General features: G+C 37.4%; 1 protein-coding gene across 4 annotated transcripts in view; it reads left to right on the top strand.

Annotated features, from left to right (window-relative positions):
- Positions 1-20,422, top strand: part of CROT (carnitine O-octanoyltransferase) — a 67,032-nt gene that overhangs the window by 34,388 nt on the left and 12,222 nt on the right. For all 4 annotated transcript variants that reach the window (XM_058297074.2, XM_058297075.1, XM_071215186.1 and 1 more), the window contains exons 8-15: positions 104-229; positions 1,709-1,810; positions 11,588-11,671; positions 11,752-11,859; positions 12,108-12,238; positions 17,533-17,656; positions 18,555-18,633; positions 18,717-18,810. In XM_058297074.2, coding sequence (XP_058153057.1) covers positions 104-229; positions 1,709-1,810; positions 11,588-11,671; positions 11,752-11,859; positions 12,108-12,238; positions 17,533-17,656; positions 18,555-18,633; positions 18,717-18,810 — 848 coding nt within the window. The remainder of the gene's footprint in view (positions 1-103; positions 230-1,708; positions 1,811-11,587; positions 11,672-11,751; positions 11,860-12,107; positions 12,239-17,532; positions 17,657-18,554; positions 18,634-18,716; positions 18,811-20,422) is intronic.

Here is a 20,422-nt window from a genome sequence, read left to right as displayed (position 1 = left end):
TTACACTTCTTAATGGGCCTTTTCCCGAAAAATTATTTTAGAGATTTTCCTGGTATGTAGAATATCATTTGTAACATTTAATCATAATCTGCTTGCCCTTTAGGCACGAGAATATCTGATTGGTCTTGACCCAGAGAACTTGACTATGCTAGAAAAAATCCAGAGCAGTATATTTGTATATTCCATAGAGGATAGCAGTCCGCATGTAGCACCGGAAGATTATTCTCAGGTACTTAACTGTCTTGTTATATGTTATTTCTTCCCACACATGTTTCTGTAGGACACGTGAATATATTGAACATGAGAACATTTTTTCTTTTTTAAACATATAGCTTCTTAAAACTTATTTTTAGCTATAAAATATACATGTACCAAATTAAAGACTATACATAACTAGTTAATAATGCTTTGTATATTCTTGCAGCATTACTTAGACATATTTTGCACTTTATTTAAAGACCTATGACTGTTTCCATGACGTATGTCATTGTTTCCCAACCTTATTTTCATTGTACGCTCAAAAAAAATTATGCAGGACACTGGGGTGAATGTACATCTCATGCTAAAGATGCCTTGAGAACCCGCTTGTAAACCTTGGCAATGTGTGCCTTGGCATGTTACTTAGGAAGCTTTGTCCTAAGAATTATATCACACTTTTAAGTAATGTATATACTATTTCATTTGTTTTTATCGAGAACACTGACTTTCTTGAGTTTAAGGATAAAAGTGGCCTTACTCTCCTCCCCAGCCTGTTTTGAGTAATGTTATTGTTTCTTGAGAAATAATTGAAAGTTGTAATCATATTAGAAGTCTCATAGACTTTTTTTTTAAGGTGCTAGGGCAGGGGATTGAACCCAGGACCTCCCATGTGGGAAATAGGTGCTCAACTGCTCTACTCCCCTAGACTTCTGAAAACACTTAAATTATTTGATTATGCATTTATCAATATTAAATAATAATTTAAAAATCTAGGATTGAAAAACCAACCTTGTAGCTATATACTAACTTTTCCTCCTCTTTAGCTGTATTTTTTTTTTCAGTAGAAGAATCATCAAACCTTTTCCTAAGGAAGAAGATGTTTTAGTGCAATATTGTTTAAATTTTTCTGACAGCAATCCATAGTTAGAAATACATTTAAATTGTAGGCCAGTGTGTGCTCATGCATGCACACACATAGACACACACAAATAAAATACAAGTTTCAGAAAACTTTACTTTTACTATCTGCTGTGTACTTTTATATTTCCATCCCACTTTATTCTATTTCTTTTATAAAGAATGCTCATTTTGATGCATTAAATTGATTTCATGACCCACTAATGGACCATGACCCACAGTTTGAAAAACAGATTTAGTAGGATATAAATTCTTGAAATATTCTTCTCGTAACTAAATTTTAAGGACTAAACTTATCAAAGCCTTTGTTCTATTCAAGTTGCAAAAGCCTTGACCTTTCAATTGTGTTCTCTAAACTTTCATGAATAGTGTACCGGCATTCTCTTCTCTAGTAGGATTTTCTTAACTTGAGGTTTTGAGAAATATGTGATGTCATGACCAGAATTATTATTATCTGAGTATAAATGTATTATCATTTTATTAAATTTCATTGGTGTGAAGAAGGAAAGTGATAATGTGTATGTGTTTAAGATATAGATACATACAAATCAATGTTTAAACCATTTTAATTTGGAAAAATATTTTATTTTAGGTAACTGCAATGATCCTTACTGGAGATCCAGCAGTACGCTGGGGTGACAAATCCTATAACTTGATTTCATTTTCTAATGGTTTATTTGGCAGTAGCTGTGATGTAAGTAAACTACAGAAGTTACTTTTTCCTTATAATTATTTTGGTTAATTTAAATGGAAATAAACCACAAATACCTATGCTGCGCTCTGGTAGTATAAATAAACTCTTCTTTAGTTTTACGGCTATAGTAAAAAGTTTAGTGATAAATTCTCAGTGGAAGTAGAATATAGGACAAAATATTTTCATCTGTAGTAAGGCCAGCAATTTGATAGGTATCTGCAAAATAAAATTTAAATGTAATTTTTATTTCACATAAGCTCTGTAAAACCCACTGTTACCTGCTTTTTGAGAACCACAATGTCCTATTTTAAAATATACTGCATGGCATTATGTATATGTGGATGGATTTCTAGATTTACCTTGTAACTAGGTAAATGTTTTCCTAAAATGACACATGATCTTTGGAACTTTATTTACACTGCCAGATATTAGAATGTATGGCAATAGCTACTATTTTTTTACCTTCATCATAAAACAGAAAAAACAAACCAGAAGCTCTCAGCTCTCTTCTGTTTTCCTCCTGTGGTCTTTTTACTAGCTCTGTTTTCCTTGTCATTTTCTGATAGATGTCTGTAAAGTTTATGAATCAAAATTATTTTAAAAAATTTAAGTCAGAGTTGAAAACACACTGATCTCATTATAACACTTTTTATGAAGTACACATCTTAGTATAAGGGAATATAAGGTAGATTGGTTTTTTGGTTTTTTTTTTTGGCCTTCCTCCAAAATTATTTAGTGACTCTAAAATGCCAAAAGGACCTGGTACTTGATCTGGGTTGAGTAATTATATTAATCAGTGTTTATTCAGTTTTAAGTGATAGAAATCTAAATCGAACTGGCATTAGCATAAGATATTTATTGACATAGGGGTACAGCTAAATTTGGGTAAGGTTGACTTTCAGTATTTAAGTGCTGTCATTAGAAATATATCTTTCCCCATTTTGGGGCACTCCTTTCCTCTGTTTGGCTTCATTTTTAGAAAGACTTCCCTATGTGATTTCTTTTTTTAAAGATTTATTTATTTTTTATTTCTCTCCCCTTCCCCCCCACCCCAGTTTTCTGTTCTCTGTGTCTATTTGCTGCATGTTCTTTGTCCACTTCTGTTGTTGTCAGTGGCACGGGAATCTGTGTTTCTTTTCGTTGCGTCATCTTGTTGTGTCAGCTCTCCATGTGGGCAGCACCATTCTTAGGCAGGCTGCACTTTCTTTTGCGCTGGGTGGCTCTCCTTATGGGGCACACTCCTTGCGCGTGGGGCCCACGCGGGGGACGCCCCTGCGTGGCAGGGCACTCCTTGCGTGCATCAGCGCTGCACATGGGTCAGCTCCACACGGATCAAGGAGGCCCGGAGTTTGAACCGTGGACCTCCCATGTAGTAGACGGACACCCTAACCACTGAGCCAAGTCCACTTCCCCCTATGTGATTATTGTACCTACCTTTTCATACCTTCATAGTTCTCTTAGAGAAAATAGCCAGCTTCTTTTCTTCCTGTAGTTCCAGCAAAAGTCCTGGAAATAATGCTTATTGGTACTGATTGGCCTGTGTGTATCAAATGCCCATTATGGGAATCATATACTTTGGCCTGGTCTGAGTTACATGCCCATACTTAGAACCCAGGGGGTGCAGTCACTCTCATTCAAACCACATGGATTTAGAGATGGGGATTGGAGGTTGCCTAAAGAAAAGTAAGCAGCTGTTATCCTAGAAGAAGGTGAAATAATAAATAAAAAGGTAATAAAAACTAACCTAGTAGTCTATATAGTAGTTCATCAGAGTGACAGTGGAAGATTGTCATGAACCATTTTGAAGATTTTTTTTTAATCTTTGACTCCAATCTTGACAAAAAAAATTTTTTTTTCAACTACCTCAGTTTTCTTCTCTTCAGTTCTTATTTGATTCTCCTTGACCTTCCTTAGCCTGGTTTATGTTCTCACTATTCCCTGGAAACTCTTCTTTACAAGGTAGCTAAGTACCCCCTCATAGAAAAAACGTAAAGATTCTTTCCTTCATTTCTCTTTGACCTTTCTGCCATAGTTGATTACCCCCCTCTCAGACATATTTTGACTCCTCTTCCTTCCCTTTAGCAGTCTTTTCCTATCTACTGACTCCAAAACTGACTTTAGTATTTGTTTGAGTTTCCTAGTAATGGTATTCAGTTATTAATAAATACCACTTAATGGGTTGGAATTTATTGGCTCATGGTTTTGTGGATAGGAGAAATTCAAATGTGGGGCATCAGCAAGGTGATGCTTTCTCCCCAAAGATTGGTGTTATGGGACTGGCTGTCAGCAATCCTCGGCTTTTCTGTAACCTGTACATGGCCGTTGTCATCTTTCTCTTCCAGGTTCCATTAACTACCAGCTTATGGCTGTTCCTCATGACTTCTTTTTCTATGTCTAATTTCCTTTGCTTAAAAAGACATCATCCATTTTGGATTAAGGTCCACCCTCATTCAGTTTAGGCATGCCTTAACTAATAACATCTTTACATTTCCCATTTACCAATGGCTTTCACAACCACAGGACTAGGGTTTGGGACCTGAACATGCTCTTATTAGATGTCATGATTCAGTCCCCAACAGTGTTACTTACACATTTTTTTCCCTTTCTCTATCTGATCTTTTCTCTGATTTAAAAGTTTCGTTGACCATTTCTTATAGGTAATTTGCAAATATATTTTTCCAGCTTTTACCAGTTATTCTCATTTTGAGAGTTGTGTGTAACTGTATGTTAAAATGTTCAAACTGGATGATCTATGTTATATAAGAACAGATATTGCCAGTAAAACTGTCTTCCCTTCCCACCTTCATCCCCTTTCACCCCGAAAAAAACACCTTTCACTACTTTGATTTTTACTAATGGTGTCAACATCCTGCAGTTAAGTCATATACAGGGCAAAAATAATTTTAATTATCTTTTCTATCTCTGAATAAAGAATATTACACCCATATCATTAACATAAGTTAATAATAACAGCAGTTCCCTATTACTCTGGGCCAAGTCCTGTACTAAATGCTGTGTAAGCATTATAATTTCTCATAGCAGCTCTTTGAGTAATATTATCTGTGCTAGCAGATACAGCAGTGTATTAAAAATTAAGTCCTCACCGTTGCAGTTAGAAAGTGGTGAAACTTAGGTGGAGGACCAAGGCCCATATTGTTAAACAGTATATTAAGACTGACTTCCAGAGAAGATGGCAAAGTAGGGAGCTACAGGACTTAACTCCTCCTCCAAGAACAACTCATAGACAGGGAGAAACTGTCTGAAACAACTCTTCTGGGACTCTGGAGGCCAAGGGAACAATGTATAGTGTCCAGGGAAGAACAGGACAAGGAGAGAGAGAAACTGAAGTAAAAAACTAGCAATAGTCAGATAAAGAAGAGCTGAATAAATCTGATCAGTTAAACATGGGCAATTCTAATTGCCTGTAAAAAGTTAACCAAGTGTCAAAGAAGAGCCTTAACACAAAGCCAGACAGTAACAAAACCTTCAGCAAGAAAGAGAAACCAACCTTCAGAGTAAAATCATCATGATAATTAGATGCCTAGATATCAGGAAAAAAGTTACAAGTCATACTAAGAAACAGGAAGATATGGACCAAAGGAACAAATTAAAATTTCAGAGGAGACAGAATTTGAAACAGCTAATCAAGGATGTTCAAACAAATCTCCTAAATCATTTGAAGGAGATAAAGGAAAATATGGCTAAAGAGATAAAGGATATTAAGACACTGTGCATAAAGAAAAATTTGAAAGTATGAAAAGAAACATAACGTAACTATGGGAACGAAAGTCACAATAGAAGAATTTAAAAATATGCTAGAGACATACAACAACAGGTTTGAATAGGCAAAAGAAAGAATCAGTAAACTAGAAGATGGGACGTTTAGGATTTCACAGACAGAAGAACAGATAAAGAAAAGAATGGGAAAAATTGAGCAGGTTTTCAGGGAATTGAATGACAGCATAAAGTGCACAAACATATGTATCATCAGTACCCCAAGAGGAAAAGAGAAAAGGGGCAGAAAGAATATTGGAGGAAATAATGGCTGAAAATTTCACAACTTATGAAGAAAATAATATACATGTCCAAGAATTGCACCATATTTCAAACAGAATAAATCCTAATAGACCTACTCCGAGACATACTAATCAGGATGTCAAATGCCAAAGATAAAGAGAATCCTGGAAGCAGCAAGAGAAAAGTGATCTGTTGCATACAAGAAAACAAAATTATGTGCTGATTTTTCATCAGAAACCATGGAAGCAAGAAGGCAGTGGTATGATTTATTTAAAATACTGAAAGAGAGAAACAGCCAGCCAAAATTTCTTTAACAGCAAAACTGTCCTTCACAAATGAGGGAGGGTTTAAAGTACTCAAAGATAAAAGGAAACTGAGAGTTCACCAATAAAAGACCTGCCCTACAAGAAATATAAAAGGGAGTTCTACAGGCTGAAAGGAAAAGACAGGAGAGAGAGGCTTGGAGGAGATGTAGAAATGAAGATAATCAGTAATGGTAACTTAAAGGGTAAAAAGGGAAGCAAAATAAGGTATGATATATATAAACTAAAGGATAAAATGGCCGAAGTATTACCTTTATAGTCATAACCTTGAATGTTAATGGTAAACTCCCCAGCCAAAAAACACAAAAGGGATAAAAGGCAAAAGGAATAAGGAAGTATGATTCACCTATGTGCTTTCTACAAGAAACCCATTTTATTTTATTTATTTATTTTTTGTCTTTATTTTTTTAATATTACATTAAAAAAATATGAGGTCCCCATATACCCCCCACCCCCCTCACCCCAGACCCCACCCCATAACAACAACCTCCTCCACCATCATGAGACATTCATTGCACTTGGTGAATACATCTCTGAGCACCGCTGCACCTCATGGTCAATGGTCCACACCATAGCCTACACTCTCCCACAGTCCACCCAGCGGGCCATGGGAGGACATACAATGTCCGGTAACTGTCCCCGCAGCACCACCCAGGACAACTCCAAGTCCCAAAAATGCCCCCACATATATCTCTTCCTCCCACGCCCTACCCCCAGCAGCCACCATGGCCACTTTCTCCACACCAATGCCACATTTTCTTCTATTACTGATCACAATAGTTCATGAATAGACTATCAGTAAGTCCACTCTAATCCATACTCTATTCCTCCATCCTGTGGACCTTGGAATGGTTGTGTCCACTCCACATCTATATCAAGAGGGGGTTTAGATTCCACATGGATGCTGGATGCAATTCTCCTGCAGGAACTCATTTTAGACCCAAAGACAAAAATAGGTTGAATATGAAAGGTTGGAAAAAGGTGTTCCATGCAAACAGTAACCAAAAAGATGGGTAGCTACACTAATATTGGACAAAGTAGACTTTAAGTCAAAAGCTGTTATAAGAGACAAAGGACACCATATGTTAATAAAATATGTACAGGTTGCCCAAAGTATCTGAGGCAAACATTGGCAAACCTGAAGGGAAAACAGACATCTCTATAATAGATTTCAGTACACCACTGTATTAGTTAGCCAAAGGGGTGCTGATGCAAAGTACCAAAACTCTGTTGGCTTTTTTAAAAGGTGTTTATTTGGGGTAGAAGCACACAGCCACAGGGCCATAAAGCGAAAGTTACTTCCCTCACCAAAGTCTGTTGCCATGTGTTGTAGCAAGATGGCTGCCCTCTGTGAGGGTTCAGCCTTGCTCTTCCTCCTAAAGGCTTCATGGGTCCAGCTACTTCCTGTCTCAGTTGTTGCCTGGCATAAGACTCATCCTTCTCCCTGGGGCTTGTTTCTTTCTGGCTCAGGTGCTCTTTTCTCTCCACAAGGTCAGCTGTAGACTATCAAGCTCATCATCTCTTCCTATGTCTATGGAGTACTTTCTCTTCCTGCATATCTGCTTTTGCAGATGTTTTCTAAATCTCTATGTATTTACTTCCATATGAGCATCTCTTTTTTTTTTTTTTTTTTTTAAGATTTATTTATTTATTTTAATTCCGCCCCCCCCCCCCGGTTGTCTGTTCTTGGTGTCTATTTGCTGCGTCTTGTTTCTTTGTCCGCTTCTGTTGTCGTCAGCAGCACGGGAACTGTGGGCGGCGCCATTCCTGGGCAGGCTGCTCTTTCTTTTCACGCTGGGCGGCTTTCCTCACGGGCGCACTCCTTGCGCGTGGGGCTCCCCCACGCGGGGGACACCCCTGCGTGGCGCGGCACTCCCTGCGCGCATCAGCGCTGCGCATGGCCAGCTCCACACGGGTCAAGGAGGCCCGGGGTTTGAACCGCGGACCTCCCATGTGGTAGACGGACGCCCTAACCACTGGGCCAAAGTCCGTTTCCCATGAGCATCTCTTTTATCCCCTAGGAGCCTGGGACTCATGACACTGAGTCGCACTCTAATGAGGTGATCTTAACTATGTTAGTCAGATGTCTCAGCTGAATCTAATACAATGAAAGGGTTGTCACACCAGAAGAACTGACCAGTATACAAACATAATCTATATTTCTTTTTGGAATTCGTAAATAATATCAGACTACTGTAACCACTCTGACCAACTGCTAGAACACCTAGCCAGGGGTTCTTAACAAGGGGTCCATGAGTTTGAATTGATATTAAAAAAAAACAAACCATTATTCTTGTGGTGACATATTGGTGTGAGTGTGATACATTTATTAAATAATACACAGTATAGTGTCGACTTAGTAAGGGGTCCATAGTGCAAAAAAGGTTAAGAACCCCTGATGTAGACAGAAGATCAATAAGGGAGGCAGCAAAGAACTTAAATAATATGATAAATTAACTAGATGTAACACATACAGTCCATTACACCCCAAAACAACAGGATAAATATTTACCTCAAATGCTCATTCTCCAGGATAGACCACATGTTGGGTCATAAAACAAGTCTCAATAAATTTAAAAAGATTGAAAGTATACAGAGTTCTTTCTCTGACCATAGTAGAATGAAGCTGGAATCAATAATAGGCAGAAAGAGGGAAAATTCACAAATATATTGAGATTAAACAACACCCTCTTAAACAATCAGTGGGTCCAAGAAGAAATTGCAGGAAAAATCAGTAAATATCTCGAGATGATTGAAAATGAGAACACAACATATCAAAACTTATGGGATGCAGCAAAGGCAGGGCTGAGAGGGAAATTTATAGCTCTAATTGCCTAGGCTAAAAAAAGAAGAAAGTGGTAAAATCCAAGAACTAACTGTACACCTGGAGGAACTAGAAAAAGAGCAGCAAACTAATCCCAAAGCAAGGAGAAAAAAAGAAATAGCAATGATGAGAGCAGAAATAAATGAAATTGAGAATAAAAAAACAATAGATTAACAAAACTAAAAGTTGGTTCGTTGAAAAACTCAGTAAAATGGACAAGTCCTTAGTTAGACAAAGAAAAAAAGATAAGACACAAATCAGAAACGAGAGGCGGGACATTACTGACTCCACAGAAATAAAAAAGTCATTAGATGGTAATATGAGCAACTGTATGCCAACAAATTAGACAACCCAGATGAAATGGACATATTCCTAGAAACACACAGCCTATCTGACTCTAGAAGAAATAGAAGACCTGAACAGACCAGTTACAAGTAAAGAGATTGACACAGTCATCAAAAACCTCCCAACACAGGTATCCATCAACTGATGATGGATAAACAAATTTTGGTGTATACATGTGATGGGATATTATGCAGTGATAAGAAGAAATGAAGTCGTGAAACTTTTTGACAACATAGATGAACACAGAGGGCATTATTTTGAATGAAGCACACCAGACACAAAAGGACAAATACTGTATAATTGCACTATTATGAACTAAATATATTTTGTGAAATATGAATATGAGTAAAATTACATCTTTAAGACCATTTTCTTTGAAGCTGAACAAATGTAGTTAATACTACAAAATGTTAGTGTCAGATAAAAAGGAAACCCTGAGAGGTGGAGGCGTCTTTGGGACATGGAGCTGCCCTGGATGGTGCTTCAGAGGTAATCACTGGACATTGTAAATCCTCACAGGGCCCACTGGATGGAATGGAGGAGAGTATGGGCCATGATGTGAACCATTGTCTATGAGGTGCAGAGGTGCCCAAAGATGTACTTACCAAATCCAATGGATGTGTCATGATGATGGGAACGAGTGTTGTTGGGGGGGGGGGGAGAGGGGGGACGGGGGGGTAGGGTTGAATGGGACCTCACATATATATTTTTAATGTAATATTATTACAAAGTCAATTAAAAAAAATAAAAAAAAAAAAAGGAAACCCTGTACTGAGTGGAGGAGACCAGGCACAGAGTGCTACAGATTGTATCCTTCCATTTGTGTAGTGTGTAAGTATAGATCCATTTACAGAGATGAAATTAGATTGGTGGTTGTATAGGGCTGGGGAATGAATGCTAGGTTGTATGGAGTCTTTCTTTTTGGAGTAGAAATTGTTCAGAAATTTTTGAGGTGATTGAATGTACAACATTGTGATTATGCTAAAGGTCAATGATCGTACACTTTGGATAGATCATATGGTATGTGAATATATCTCAAAACTCCTTAATAAACAAATAAATAATAGTGCATGAATAGCCAAAAAATAGCAGCTATGTACAGCATGGGAAACAGAGAAATTGAGAGGTGAGGAATTTTCTTGTTTGTTCATTTGTCTGTTTTTGTTTATTATTATTGAAATAATGAAAATGCTCTAATGATGACTGAAGTGTGAATGCACAACTATGTAATTCTACCAAATACCATTGATTGTATACTTTGGAGGTATTGTAGTCTTATTAATGTGTCTCAATAAAATTGGTTTGTTAAAAAAAAAATCTCCCAACAAAGAAAAGTCCAGGACTAGATGGCTTCACTGGTGAATTCTACCAAACATTACAGTACGAATACCAATTCTGCTCAAACTCTTCAAAAAATTGAAGAGAAGGAAACACTACCTGTTCATTTTGTGAAGCTAGAAGGCAGCCTACTAAATGGGGAAAATATTTGGAAACCACATATCCAATAAGGGTTTAATATCCAGGATATATAAAGAAATCCTGCAACTCAACAATAAAAAAACATACCAACCCAATTGAAAAATGGGCAAAAGACTCGAATAAACATTTCTCCAAAAAGGAAATATAAATGTCTAAAGAACACATGAAAGGATTTTCAACCTCACTAGCTATTAGGGTAATTTAAATCAAAACCACAGAGAGATATCATTTCACACCTATTAGAAGGGCCACTACTAAAAAAACTAAAAACAAAACAGAAAACTGCAAGTGTTGACAAATGTGTGGGGAATGCCTATGCATAATACTTACATAGTGCTCCTTGCCTTTACCTAAAAAAGTTTATGCCCTTTCTAAATGCCTTCTATTAGTACTTCAGATAGCCTGCCACCCCATCTGCTTTTCCACACTGTTCTTACAATCCCAGAACATCTTAGCATTGCCTAGGTTCATTTCCAGTTTAAATAGCAGTTATTTTCTCTGGATTGTTCTTGTTTACTTTACAGCAATCCCCACATTGCTACAAGAGCCCTAACTAGATGTTTCCAGCGTGTAACATTTGTTCTTTAGTAGAAAACACAAAACAGCAGTTTTTAATAGACTGTGTGACATCCGTATCTTTATAATTAGAAGATGAGGCAATTGAGGATTTTAAGAATAAGAACATTTTCTGCACTTCATGATATATAATCATGATGGTGGGAAGTGGAAATATGTATATTAGGTCAAGTTTTATCTTCATATAAAGTAAAATCTTGTTTGTTTTTTTAGCATGCTCCTTTTGATGGAATGATTATGGTATACATTACCCATTATGTTGATGAGAAGATTTTTGAGAATGAAGGAAAATGGAAGGTATATTAAAACAAATATTTCATCTTTAGTCCCCTAATATTTTTATAGGTGTACTATTTTTAAGTCTTCTTTATTTTCAGGGTTCAGAAAAGGTACGGGCTATACCACTTCCAGAGGAGCTTGTTTTCACTGTGGATGAGAAAGTGTTAAATGACATCAGCCAAGCTAAAGCCCAATTTTTCAAGCAGGTAGATTTTTTTACTTTCTCTTAAGAGATTTTATAAATGTATAAAAACACATTTATACATGATTTTAACTGTCATGTATAAAAATTTGGCTGTTATGCAAGCGTGGCAACCTAAAATATTTTAAAATTATAACTTTAATATCTTTAATTTTCATGTATGATGATTACTTTAATCCAAATGGAAAATTGGTTTTCTCTGGGGTGTTTGCTTTAGGTAAATTTTCATGGTTCTTATTTAATTTTTGTTAGGTATCTGACCTGGAGATTGTGACTTATGCCTTTACAGCTTTTGGCAAAAAGCTAACCAAGAAGAAGCAGCTTCACCCTGATACATTTATTCAGCTTGCACTTCAGCTGGCTTATTACAGACTTTATGGATGGTGAGGACTACTCATTTTTCATTTTTAGTATTTTAAAGTCCAAAAGCATATTTTTATTTTCTGTAGTCATTCCATCCTAACTGCTCATTGTGATTTCTTACCTTTCTCCAATTGGCTTTGTATCTTTATTTTGCACTTCTATCAGCAGTGTGTGAATTCTGATCTGTCACAGTTTCTCTACCTGCTTTTTTTTGGACTTTGATGCTTTTGAAGTATCTGGACTCCTCTAAGAGGCTGTAATTCTTTGGAATTAAGATCACTTGGTTTTCTTACGATCTCATTTTTCTGATGGATTCATGAAAAGTTATGATTTTATATGATCCAGGCTTTTCTCATTGTTAAGAGAGCAGAGGCTGTCCCTTGTGAGATTGTACATTTTAAGCAGAAATGGAAGCCCCTGGATCTTTTTTAATCCAGTCTGACAGTATCTGTCTTTATTTTTTTAAAGATTTATTTATTTATTTCTCTCCCCTCCCCCCCCACCCCAGTTTTCTGTTCTCTGTTTCTATTTGCTGCGTCTTCTTTGTCCACTTCTGTTGTTGTCAGTGGCATGGGAATCTGTGTTTCTCTTTGTTTGTGTTAGCTCTCCATGTGTGTGGCACCATTCCTGGGTAGGCTGCACTTTCTTTCGCACTGGGCGACTCTCCTTACAGGAGGCACTCCTTGCGTGTGGGGCTCCCCTGCGTGGGGGACACCCCTGTGTGGCAGGGCACTCCTTGCGCGCATCAGCACTGCGCATGGGCCAGCTCCACATGGGTCAGGGAGGTCCGGGGTTTGAACCGTGTTCCTCCCATGTGGTAGACGGATGCCCTAACCACTGGGCCAAGTCTGCTGCCAGTATCTGTCTTTAAAATGGAATGTTTAGATCATTTATGTTTACTATAGGTTTCAGTCTACCATCTTGCTGTTTATTCTCTTTATCCCATTTGCTCCTTGTTCATTCTTTCTTCGCATTCAGTGAGAGTTTTTAAAATTGTTCCATTTTATCTCCACTATTAGCTATTCATCATTTATATTTTTTAGTAGTTTTGCTAGGACTTACAATATACATCTTTAACTTATCCCAATCTACTTCAAAAAATATTTTCCTCCTCACATGTAATATGTGAATCTTAAAGCAGAATGTTTCTATTTCCTTTATCCCATTCTTTGTGCTTTTGCCTTTCATTATATATAATTCTACATACTATAAAACCTTCAATACACAATTATTATTTTTGCCTTAATCAGTCTTTTAAAGAGGTCTTAAAAACAAGAAAAACCTATCTTATATTTACATATATATTTACCATTTTGAGTGTTCCTCAATCCTTTGTTGAGATACAGATTTCTACCCAGAATCATTTTTCTTCTGCCTGGAGACTTCTTTGACATTTCTTGCGGTACATCTGCTGGTGATGAATTTTTTTCACTTTTTGTGTGTCTGAAAAAGTCTTTAAATAATCTTTGTTTTTGAAATATGGTTTTGCTGGATACAGAATTTTAGGTTGACAGCTTTTTCTTTTCAGTACTTAAAGATGGTGCTTTTAATATTTTCTCTTTAACTTTAGTTTTCAGTAGTTTTATTGTTATATGCATGTGTGTGGTTTTCTTTGTACCTATCCTGCTCGAATTTTCCTTTCCTTGCTCTAGTTAGAGTATATTTTAACTTGTTTTGCTTCTCAAACTTTAATATGCTTGCACATTAGTTGACAAGCAAAGTTCTAGATACATCTCTTTACCTCTGTCTAACCTGCTGCTTAATATACCTGAGTATTTTAGAATTTCATTTGGTTCCTTTTTTTTTTCCCCCCCAAAGATTTCTTTCTTTATTCCCCGCCCCCCCCCCCCCATCATCTGTTCTCTGTGCTCATTTGCTGTGTGTTCTTCTGTGTCTTCTTGTATTCTCATTATGTGGCTCCAGGAACCAATCCTGGGATCTTCTGGAGTGGGAGAGAGGCAATCGGTTTCTTGCCCCACCTTAGCTCCCTGTTCTGCTACATCTCATTGTCTCTCCTCTGTTTCTTTTGTTGTGTCATCTTGCTGCACCAGCTTTCCGCATTGGCTGGCAGTCCTATGAGGGGCGGCACTCCCACGTGGGCTGGCACTCTGTGTGGGTCAACTTGCCAATTGGGCCAGTTTGCCTTCACCAGGAGGCCCTGGGCATCAAACCCTAGACCTACTATATGGTAGATGGGAGCCCATCTGCTTGAGCTACATCTGTTTCCCTGGTTCTTTTTTGTAGTCTGGTTTTCTGATGAAATTCTCCATTTATTTATTAACATTTTAATCACAGCTACTTTTAAGCCTGTGTCTTCTAACTCCAATGTATGGATCACCAAAGGTTCCATTTCTGTTTCTTTTACTCTTGGTTCTGTCTTTAATATGCCTGTTAAGTTTTGATTGAATGCTGGATATTGTTTAAGAAAGACTGTATAACAGCACTGTCTAATAGGAATATAATGCAAGTCACAAATGTGAGCCACATATGTAATTTTAACTTTTCTGGTAGCCATATTAAAAAAGTGATGAAATTAATTTTAATAATATAGTTTAACCTAGTATGTCAAAATATTATTTCAACATGTAATCGATATAAGAATGTTGAGATTTTCCGTTCTTTTTTTCATACTAAACCCTCAAAATTTGACATCTGTATAATGCTTGCAGTGCATCTCAATTTAAGCTGGCCCTATTTCACATGCATAATGGTCACATGTAGCTAGTGGCTACAGTACTGGACAGTGGCATTGTAGAGGCTCTACATCAGTGGTTCTCAACTGTGGATGAATTTGCCCTCCAGGGGACATTTGGCAATGTCTGGAGTTTTTCTTTGGTTGTTATAATTTGAAGAAGGTAGCATATCTAGTGGGTAGAGGTCAAGGTTGCTAATGAACATCCATACAATATATATAGGACAATCTGCCCCATAACAACAAAATTATCTGGTTTTCATCAAAGGAAATTTTCTTTAGCTTTCTGGAGGAAGAGTCTGAGTACTTTATGTTAATCTAATCAGAGATAGGGTTGCTTCTATGCTGGATTGCATTCTTTACTCTGATCAGTTTGTTTGCCCTTTTTCCTAATGTGAAGTCCTGGATTTTATCTGGGCCCCCTCTACATTAATAAGCCCTAAACTATTAATTTTTAATCTCCCTATTCCCACGGGACTACTGAATGCTTCAGTTATCTTCTGAGCTTCTAAGCAGTCAATTTCTCCTTGGTTTCTCTACCTTTCAGCCTGCTTCCCTAACCAATCAGCAAATGCCTTGAGGGAAGAGAGGCTCAGACAATCAGGCTCACATCTCTGAGTGTCCCTCTTTGTCAAAGATCTTGGCCTCTCAAGTCTTGGCTGTTTGTTAGCCATAAACACTAATTTCTGTTTCACCTGTCCCATGAAACTATTGAAAATTCGGCTGCATTTCTTTGCCTCTTATCAGTAATTTTCTGTTCAACTTCTCAACAATTTGCCAACTTAAGAATACACATATTCCTTGAGGGTAAAAGCAGCATTCAATATTGCTTCATTACAAGAGTTTCTCTTCTCTCCAGATCTTGGCCCTCACTCCCTGTTACCTTGACTATTCTGCAAAAACCCTCAAATGTTTTTTGTTTTTTTTAATTCAGTTTTCTTATTCCTCCTAATAGTGGGATTAGCTTGATATAAGGTAGTCCATCAGAGCTGGCAATGGAAGTTTCTCAGTTTTTTGTTTTAACCAGAAAATATGTTCCAATTAGGTTCCAAATAAGGTTAACACTTGCATTTGGTTGATATGTCTCCTAAAACCTTTTTAAACTGTAAGAATCCTTCCCTTACCTTTTTCTTCTTTCATTTTATTTGAAGAAGGAATTGGGTCATATGTAGTATAGAGTTTTCCATTTCTGGATTTTGCTGATTGCATATCCCCTAGTGTTTAACATGTTGCCCATCTCCTGTAGTCCCTGTGAACCAGTAGTTAGATCTGGAGACTGGGTCAGAATCAGTTCTATTTTTATTATTTTTTTGCAATAGTAAATCAAATAGGTAATGCTGTTTGTTGCCTTTTGCATCTCAAAATTGAAAGTGGGTTCAGTTTTCAGCTGAATTCATCCATTATAAAGTTCCTCCCACCCCAAGTTTTTTACCTAATGGTTTGAGTAGGCATTGATGAACATTAGAAGTTGCAAAGCGGTGATGGTCTATCATTTATTTCTCCTGCTTTTATTTCTAATGTTTTTTAAGAATGTTATTTTAGTACTGTTTTTAGTTTTACTTACATGTTCTTATTCACACTTAAAAAGATAATCATATGAGAGACAGCCTTACAAAAACACTTAAGAGGTGTGATAACTCTCTTCAGAACCTTATCTCTCATTCCATTTAATCTCTTCGACTCTAAATTCCACCACCAAGAAAGTAAAAGAATTTTATACCTAAAATTGTCATGTTGTGCTCCAACCCAGAAAAACAGTCATCATCACTCTGGGAAACTTCTTTAATGCTTCTACTTAATTCTGCAGTCATCCATGTTCTATATTTAAGAACTAAAGGCCAAAGACTCTTTATTAGTTACCAACTGCTATGTAGCAAATTACTCCAAAACTTAGTGGCTTAAACAACACACATTTATTATCTCACTGTTTCTGTGGGTCAGGAATCCAGGTTTGATTCAACTGGGTGTCTGTGGCTTAAATCTCTTATGAGTTTGTGCTCAGGGTGTCAGCCAGAGCTGTGTTCTCATCAGAAGGCTCTCCTTAGTGGGACATGGTGGTTGACAAGATTCAGTTCCTTGTTGGCTATTGACCAGAAACCTCCCTCAGGTTTCTTGCCATGTGGGCCTCTCCATAACTCCTTACAAGCCAGATAGTTTCCTTCAGAGCAAGGAAGTAAGAGCACAAGAGAGAGCTCTTTTTGAAACTTAATCACTGAAGTGCTATCCCATCACTTTTGCCATATTCTGTCTATTGAAAGTCAGTCACTAGGTCCAGCCCACATTCATAGCGAGGGGATTACACAAGACCATTAACACCAGGAGGCAGGTGTCATTGGGGGCTATCTTAGGGGCTGCAAACCATAAACATATATATATATATATAAAACCTGACAACAGCCAAGGCTTTGAAATCTCATGTCTACCAGAGTATTTTTGCTGAAAATAGTCTGTGTTGAAGGACTTAGTTTCTGACTAACTCCAGCTTTATTAGGTAAAATCTGTTTGTAGTGATACCAGAGTGTTTATTAGGCTTATAATCTTTTTTAATTGCTTGAAAGCTTGACAGAAGTTTTTTTTTTCCTTTCTCATGATATACACTCTTATGTTAATTTTTCCTTTTAGCCCTGGTTGCTGTTATGAAACAGCTATGACAAGATATTTTTATCATGGCCGTACAGAGACTATGCGTTCATGTACAGTAGAAGCAGTCAGGTGGTGCCAGTCCATGCAGAATCCTACTACCAGTGTAAGTGTTTGAAAAGAAAAAATGAACAGGATTTGTTTAATTATTCTAAAGGAATCTTGGCTTTTGAGTAACTACTTTGCTTTAGTTCCCCATGATAATTTATTTTCCGAAGTTTTCAAAGCATTTGTTCATCGGTGAAGTGCATACTTGGAAAAAGTAAGTAACAGAAAACTAGGGGGTAATAATGAGAGTCCAACTTTCTGGTACTATTGAGAGGGCTCTTCAGTGTCTCTGGAGGGTATTCCTTCATTTGGGATTTGAGAAGAAGCCCAGTTAAGCCATTTTCTAGGTAAAGTATCTTCTGTATATTATTTCAGTGCTCCTGGTCTATCTTTAGAACACCAGTTAAGTGGAGACTCTGAAAAGTGTATTTTAAAAAAGAAGCTTGTCTTCATTTGGTTAAAAGTTTTTTTAAAATCAGAGATAAATTCTGGTTTTCATATATTAGAAACAGAACAGTTTTAGTTTTGTTTTGCACTTTTTGGAGGAAGCAATTAGAAAACAGGGTAATTTCCTCCTCCCTGCTATTTTGTTATATTTCTTTAGTTTTGATAGGCATAGTATGTGTATGTTAATTTATTTTAATTTCATAAAACTGCTTCAGTGTCCTTTTTGACAATTATGTTTTAGTTTTGAAATCACAGTTATATCTGTCTTTATACTTGTTAATGTCACTTCAGTGTTGCCCACAAGTTCCTATTTTCCTGTTCCAAGGAACAAGACCTATAGGAAAGAAATGGCAGTAGTAGAAATTTAAAAAAGACATAGAAGTATGTGTCATATGTCTTCCTAGAAATCTTCTCCCCTTCACCCAAATTACCCAAATTCTCACATTTTTTGGTTCATTTGTTTTCTGTACATTGTCTTATTGAAGTGTCTCTGATTTATGTTAACACAGCTTTTTGAGCGGAAGCAAAAGATGTTACAGGCCTTTGCAAAGCACAATGAAATGATGAAAGACTGTTCAACTGGGAAAGGTACTTAGAATTATTCTTATTTTTTAAAGAAAATTTCATGTTGAAAATTTTTTTCTAACTTAGTATTTGGAATTTCATTGCAGGATTTGACCGTCACCTTTTAGGTCTCTTACTCATAGCAAAAGAGGAAGGATACCCTGATCCAGAACTTTTTACAGACCCACTTTTCTCCAAAAGGTAATATAGTGAAGTGTTTTATAACTTCATCAGTCAATTTCTTTTTGCCTGAATGTTAAAAGGTCTTTAGGGAATTCTGGGAAGATGGAGGATTAAAGAGGCAAAGGACTCCTCTCCCAGAAAAATAGTTAGTGGACAGGCAGAAACTGGAAAAGTGTTTTAGGGCTTAGGAGACCAGGGGAAGGCTGGATACCACCAGGAAGAGAGAGGAATGACAGATCCATGAATTAAAGCTGCAGCTGCTGGTGCCTATCCCCCCACCCTTAGAGCAGACAGCAGTGGGTCCTCTGGCATCTGCCCAGTGACCACGGTCTGAGGGGAGTCACCTGTTCGCTTCCCCAGGAAGTGAGAGAGGGAGGCATTCAGCCTACAGCCTATCCAGCTCTTGGCCAGTGAACTTGGTCTGTGGCATCCCACGTATTGTACCCTTCCAGATTGGGTGGGGATGTGTCACTGTGCTGGGAGCTGGCACTGAACTAAAGAGAACCTGCCTTCTCAAACACCCTTCCTACTGTCCTGGACTTGTTGCTGAGTGGAAATTTAATTCCTCCCTTGGAAAAGGCAGGGTGTGGCTGGCTGAGGTATGAGAGCAACTTTTGGCCTATTTAAATTTTAAGGCTTGGTTCTGAATAAGGAGAATTCTCCTGGACCTTGATTCTATACCATCTGCCCAGGCAGGGTCCCAGTGAACACATTCCCCCTACAGTTTGATTGGAGAGGTCTGCCGAGGGACTCAGATCAGGAAAGTGCATGCAAAGAGGGAAATAGTAAAGAAATAGGAGGCTTTTGGGCACTTTTACTGCCCTGATACCCAAAGTCCCTGGAAACTGATCTGCACCCAATTACTGAATCCATGGCCCTGGTCTGAGCAGTTAAACAGGGGCAGTCCTAAAGTCCTAGAACAAGTTTAATCAAGAATCAAAGAACCAACGGTAACACACACCTATGCAACACAAAATCCCTAGGCAAGAGAGAGAAAATGACCCTCAGAGTAAACTCTCCATCAAAATGAGATGCCTAGACATCAGCAAAAAATTACAAGCCATACTAAGAAAAAGGAAGATACGGCTCAAGGAAAGGAACAAATCAAAGCTCCAGATAAGACACAGGATTTGAAACACCTAATCAATGATGTTCATACAGATCCCTTAAATCAAATTAAGGAGTTGAAGGACAACATAGCTAGAGATAAGCGATATTAAGATGACACTGGGTGAACACAAAGAATAATTTGAAAGCTTGAATAGAAAAATAACAGACGTTATGGGAATGAAAGACACAACAGATAAGGTTAAAAATACACTAGAGACATACAACAACAGATTTTAAATCATGGAAGAAAGAATCAGTGAAGAACAGCAGATTTGAAAGCCTGGAAGAAAGAATCAGTAGCGCAGCTGAAATTTAAAAGAGAGAAGAGCAGAAGAAAAAAAGTGAAAAATAAGCAGGGATTCAGGGAGTTGAATAATATCATAAAGCACAACAACATATGTGTCCTGGGAGTTCCAGAAGGAGAAGAGAAGGAAAAAGAGGGCAGAAAGAGTATTTAAGGAAATAATGGCCAAAATTTTCCAACTCTCATGACAGACGTGAATATACATGTTGAAGAAAC

This window comes from Dasypus novemcinctus, chromosome 5, assembly GCF_030445035.2.
Source record: "Dasypus novemcinctus isolate mDasNov1 chromosome 5, mDasNov1.1.hap2, whole genome shotgun sequence".
Classification (NCBI taxonomy): domain Eukaryota; kingdom Metazoa; phylum Chordata; class Mammalia; order Cingulata; family Dasypodidae; genus Dasypus; species Dasypus novemcinctus.
Note: the sequence above shows the minus strand (reverse complement) of the source record. Positions and strands in the feature narration are given on the sequence as shown.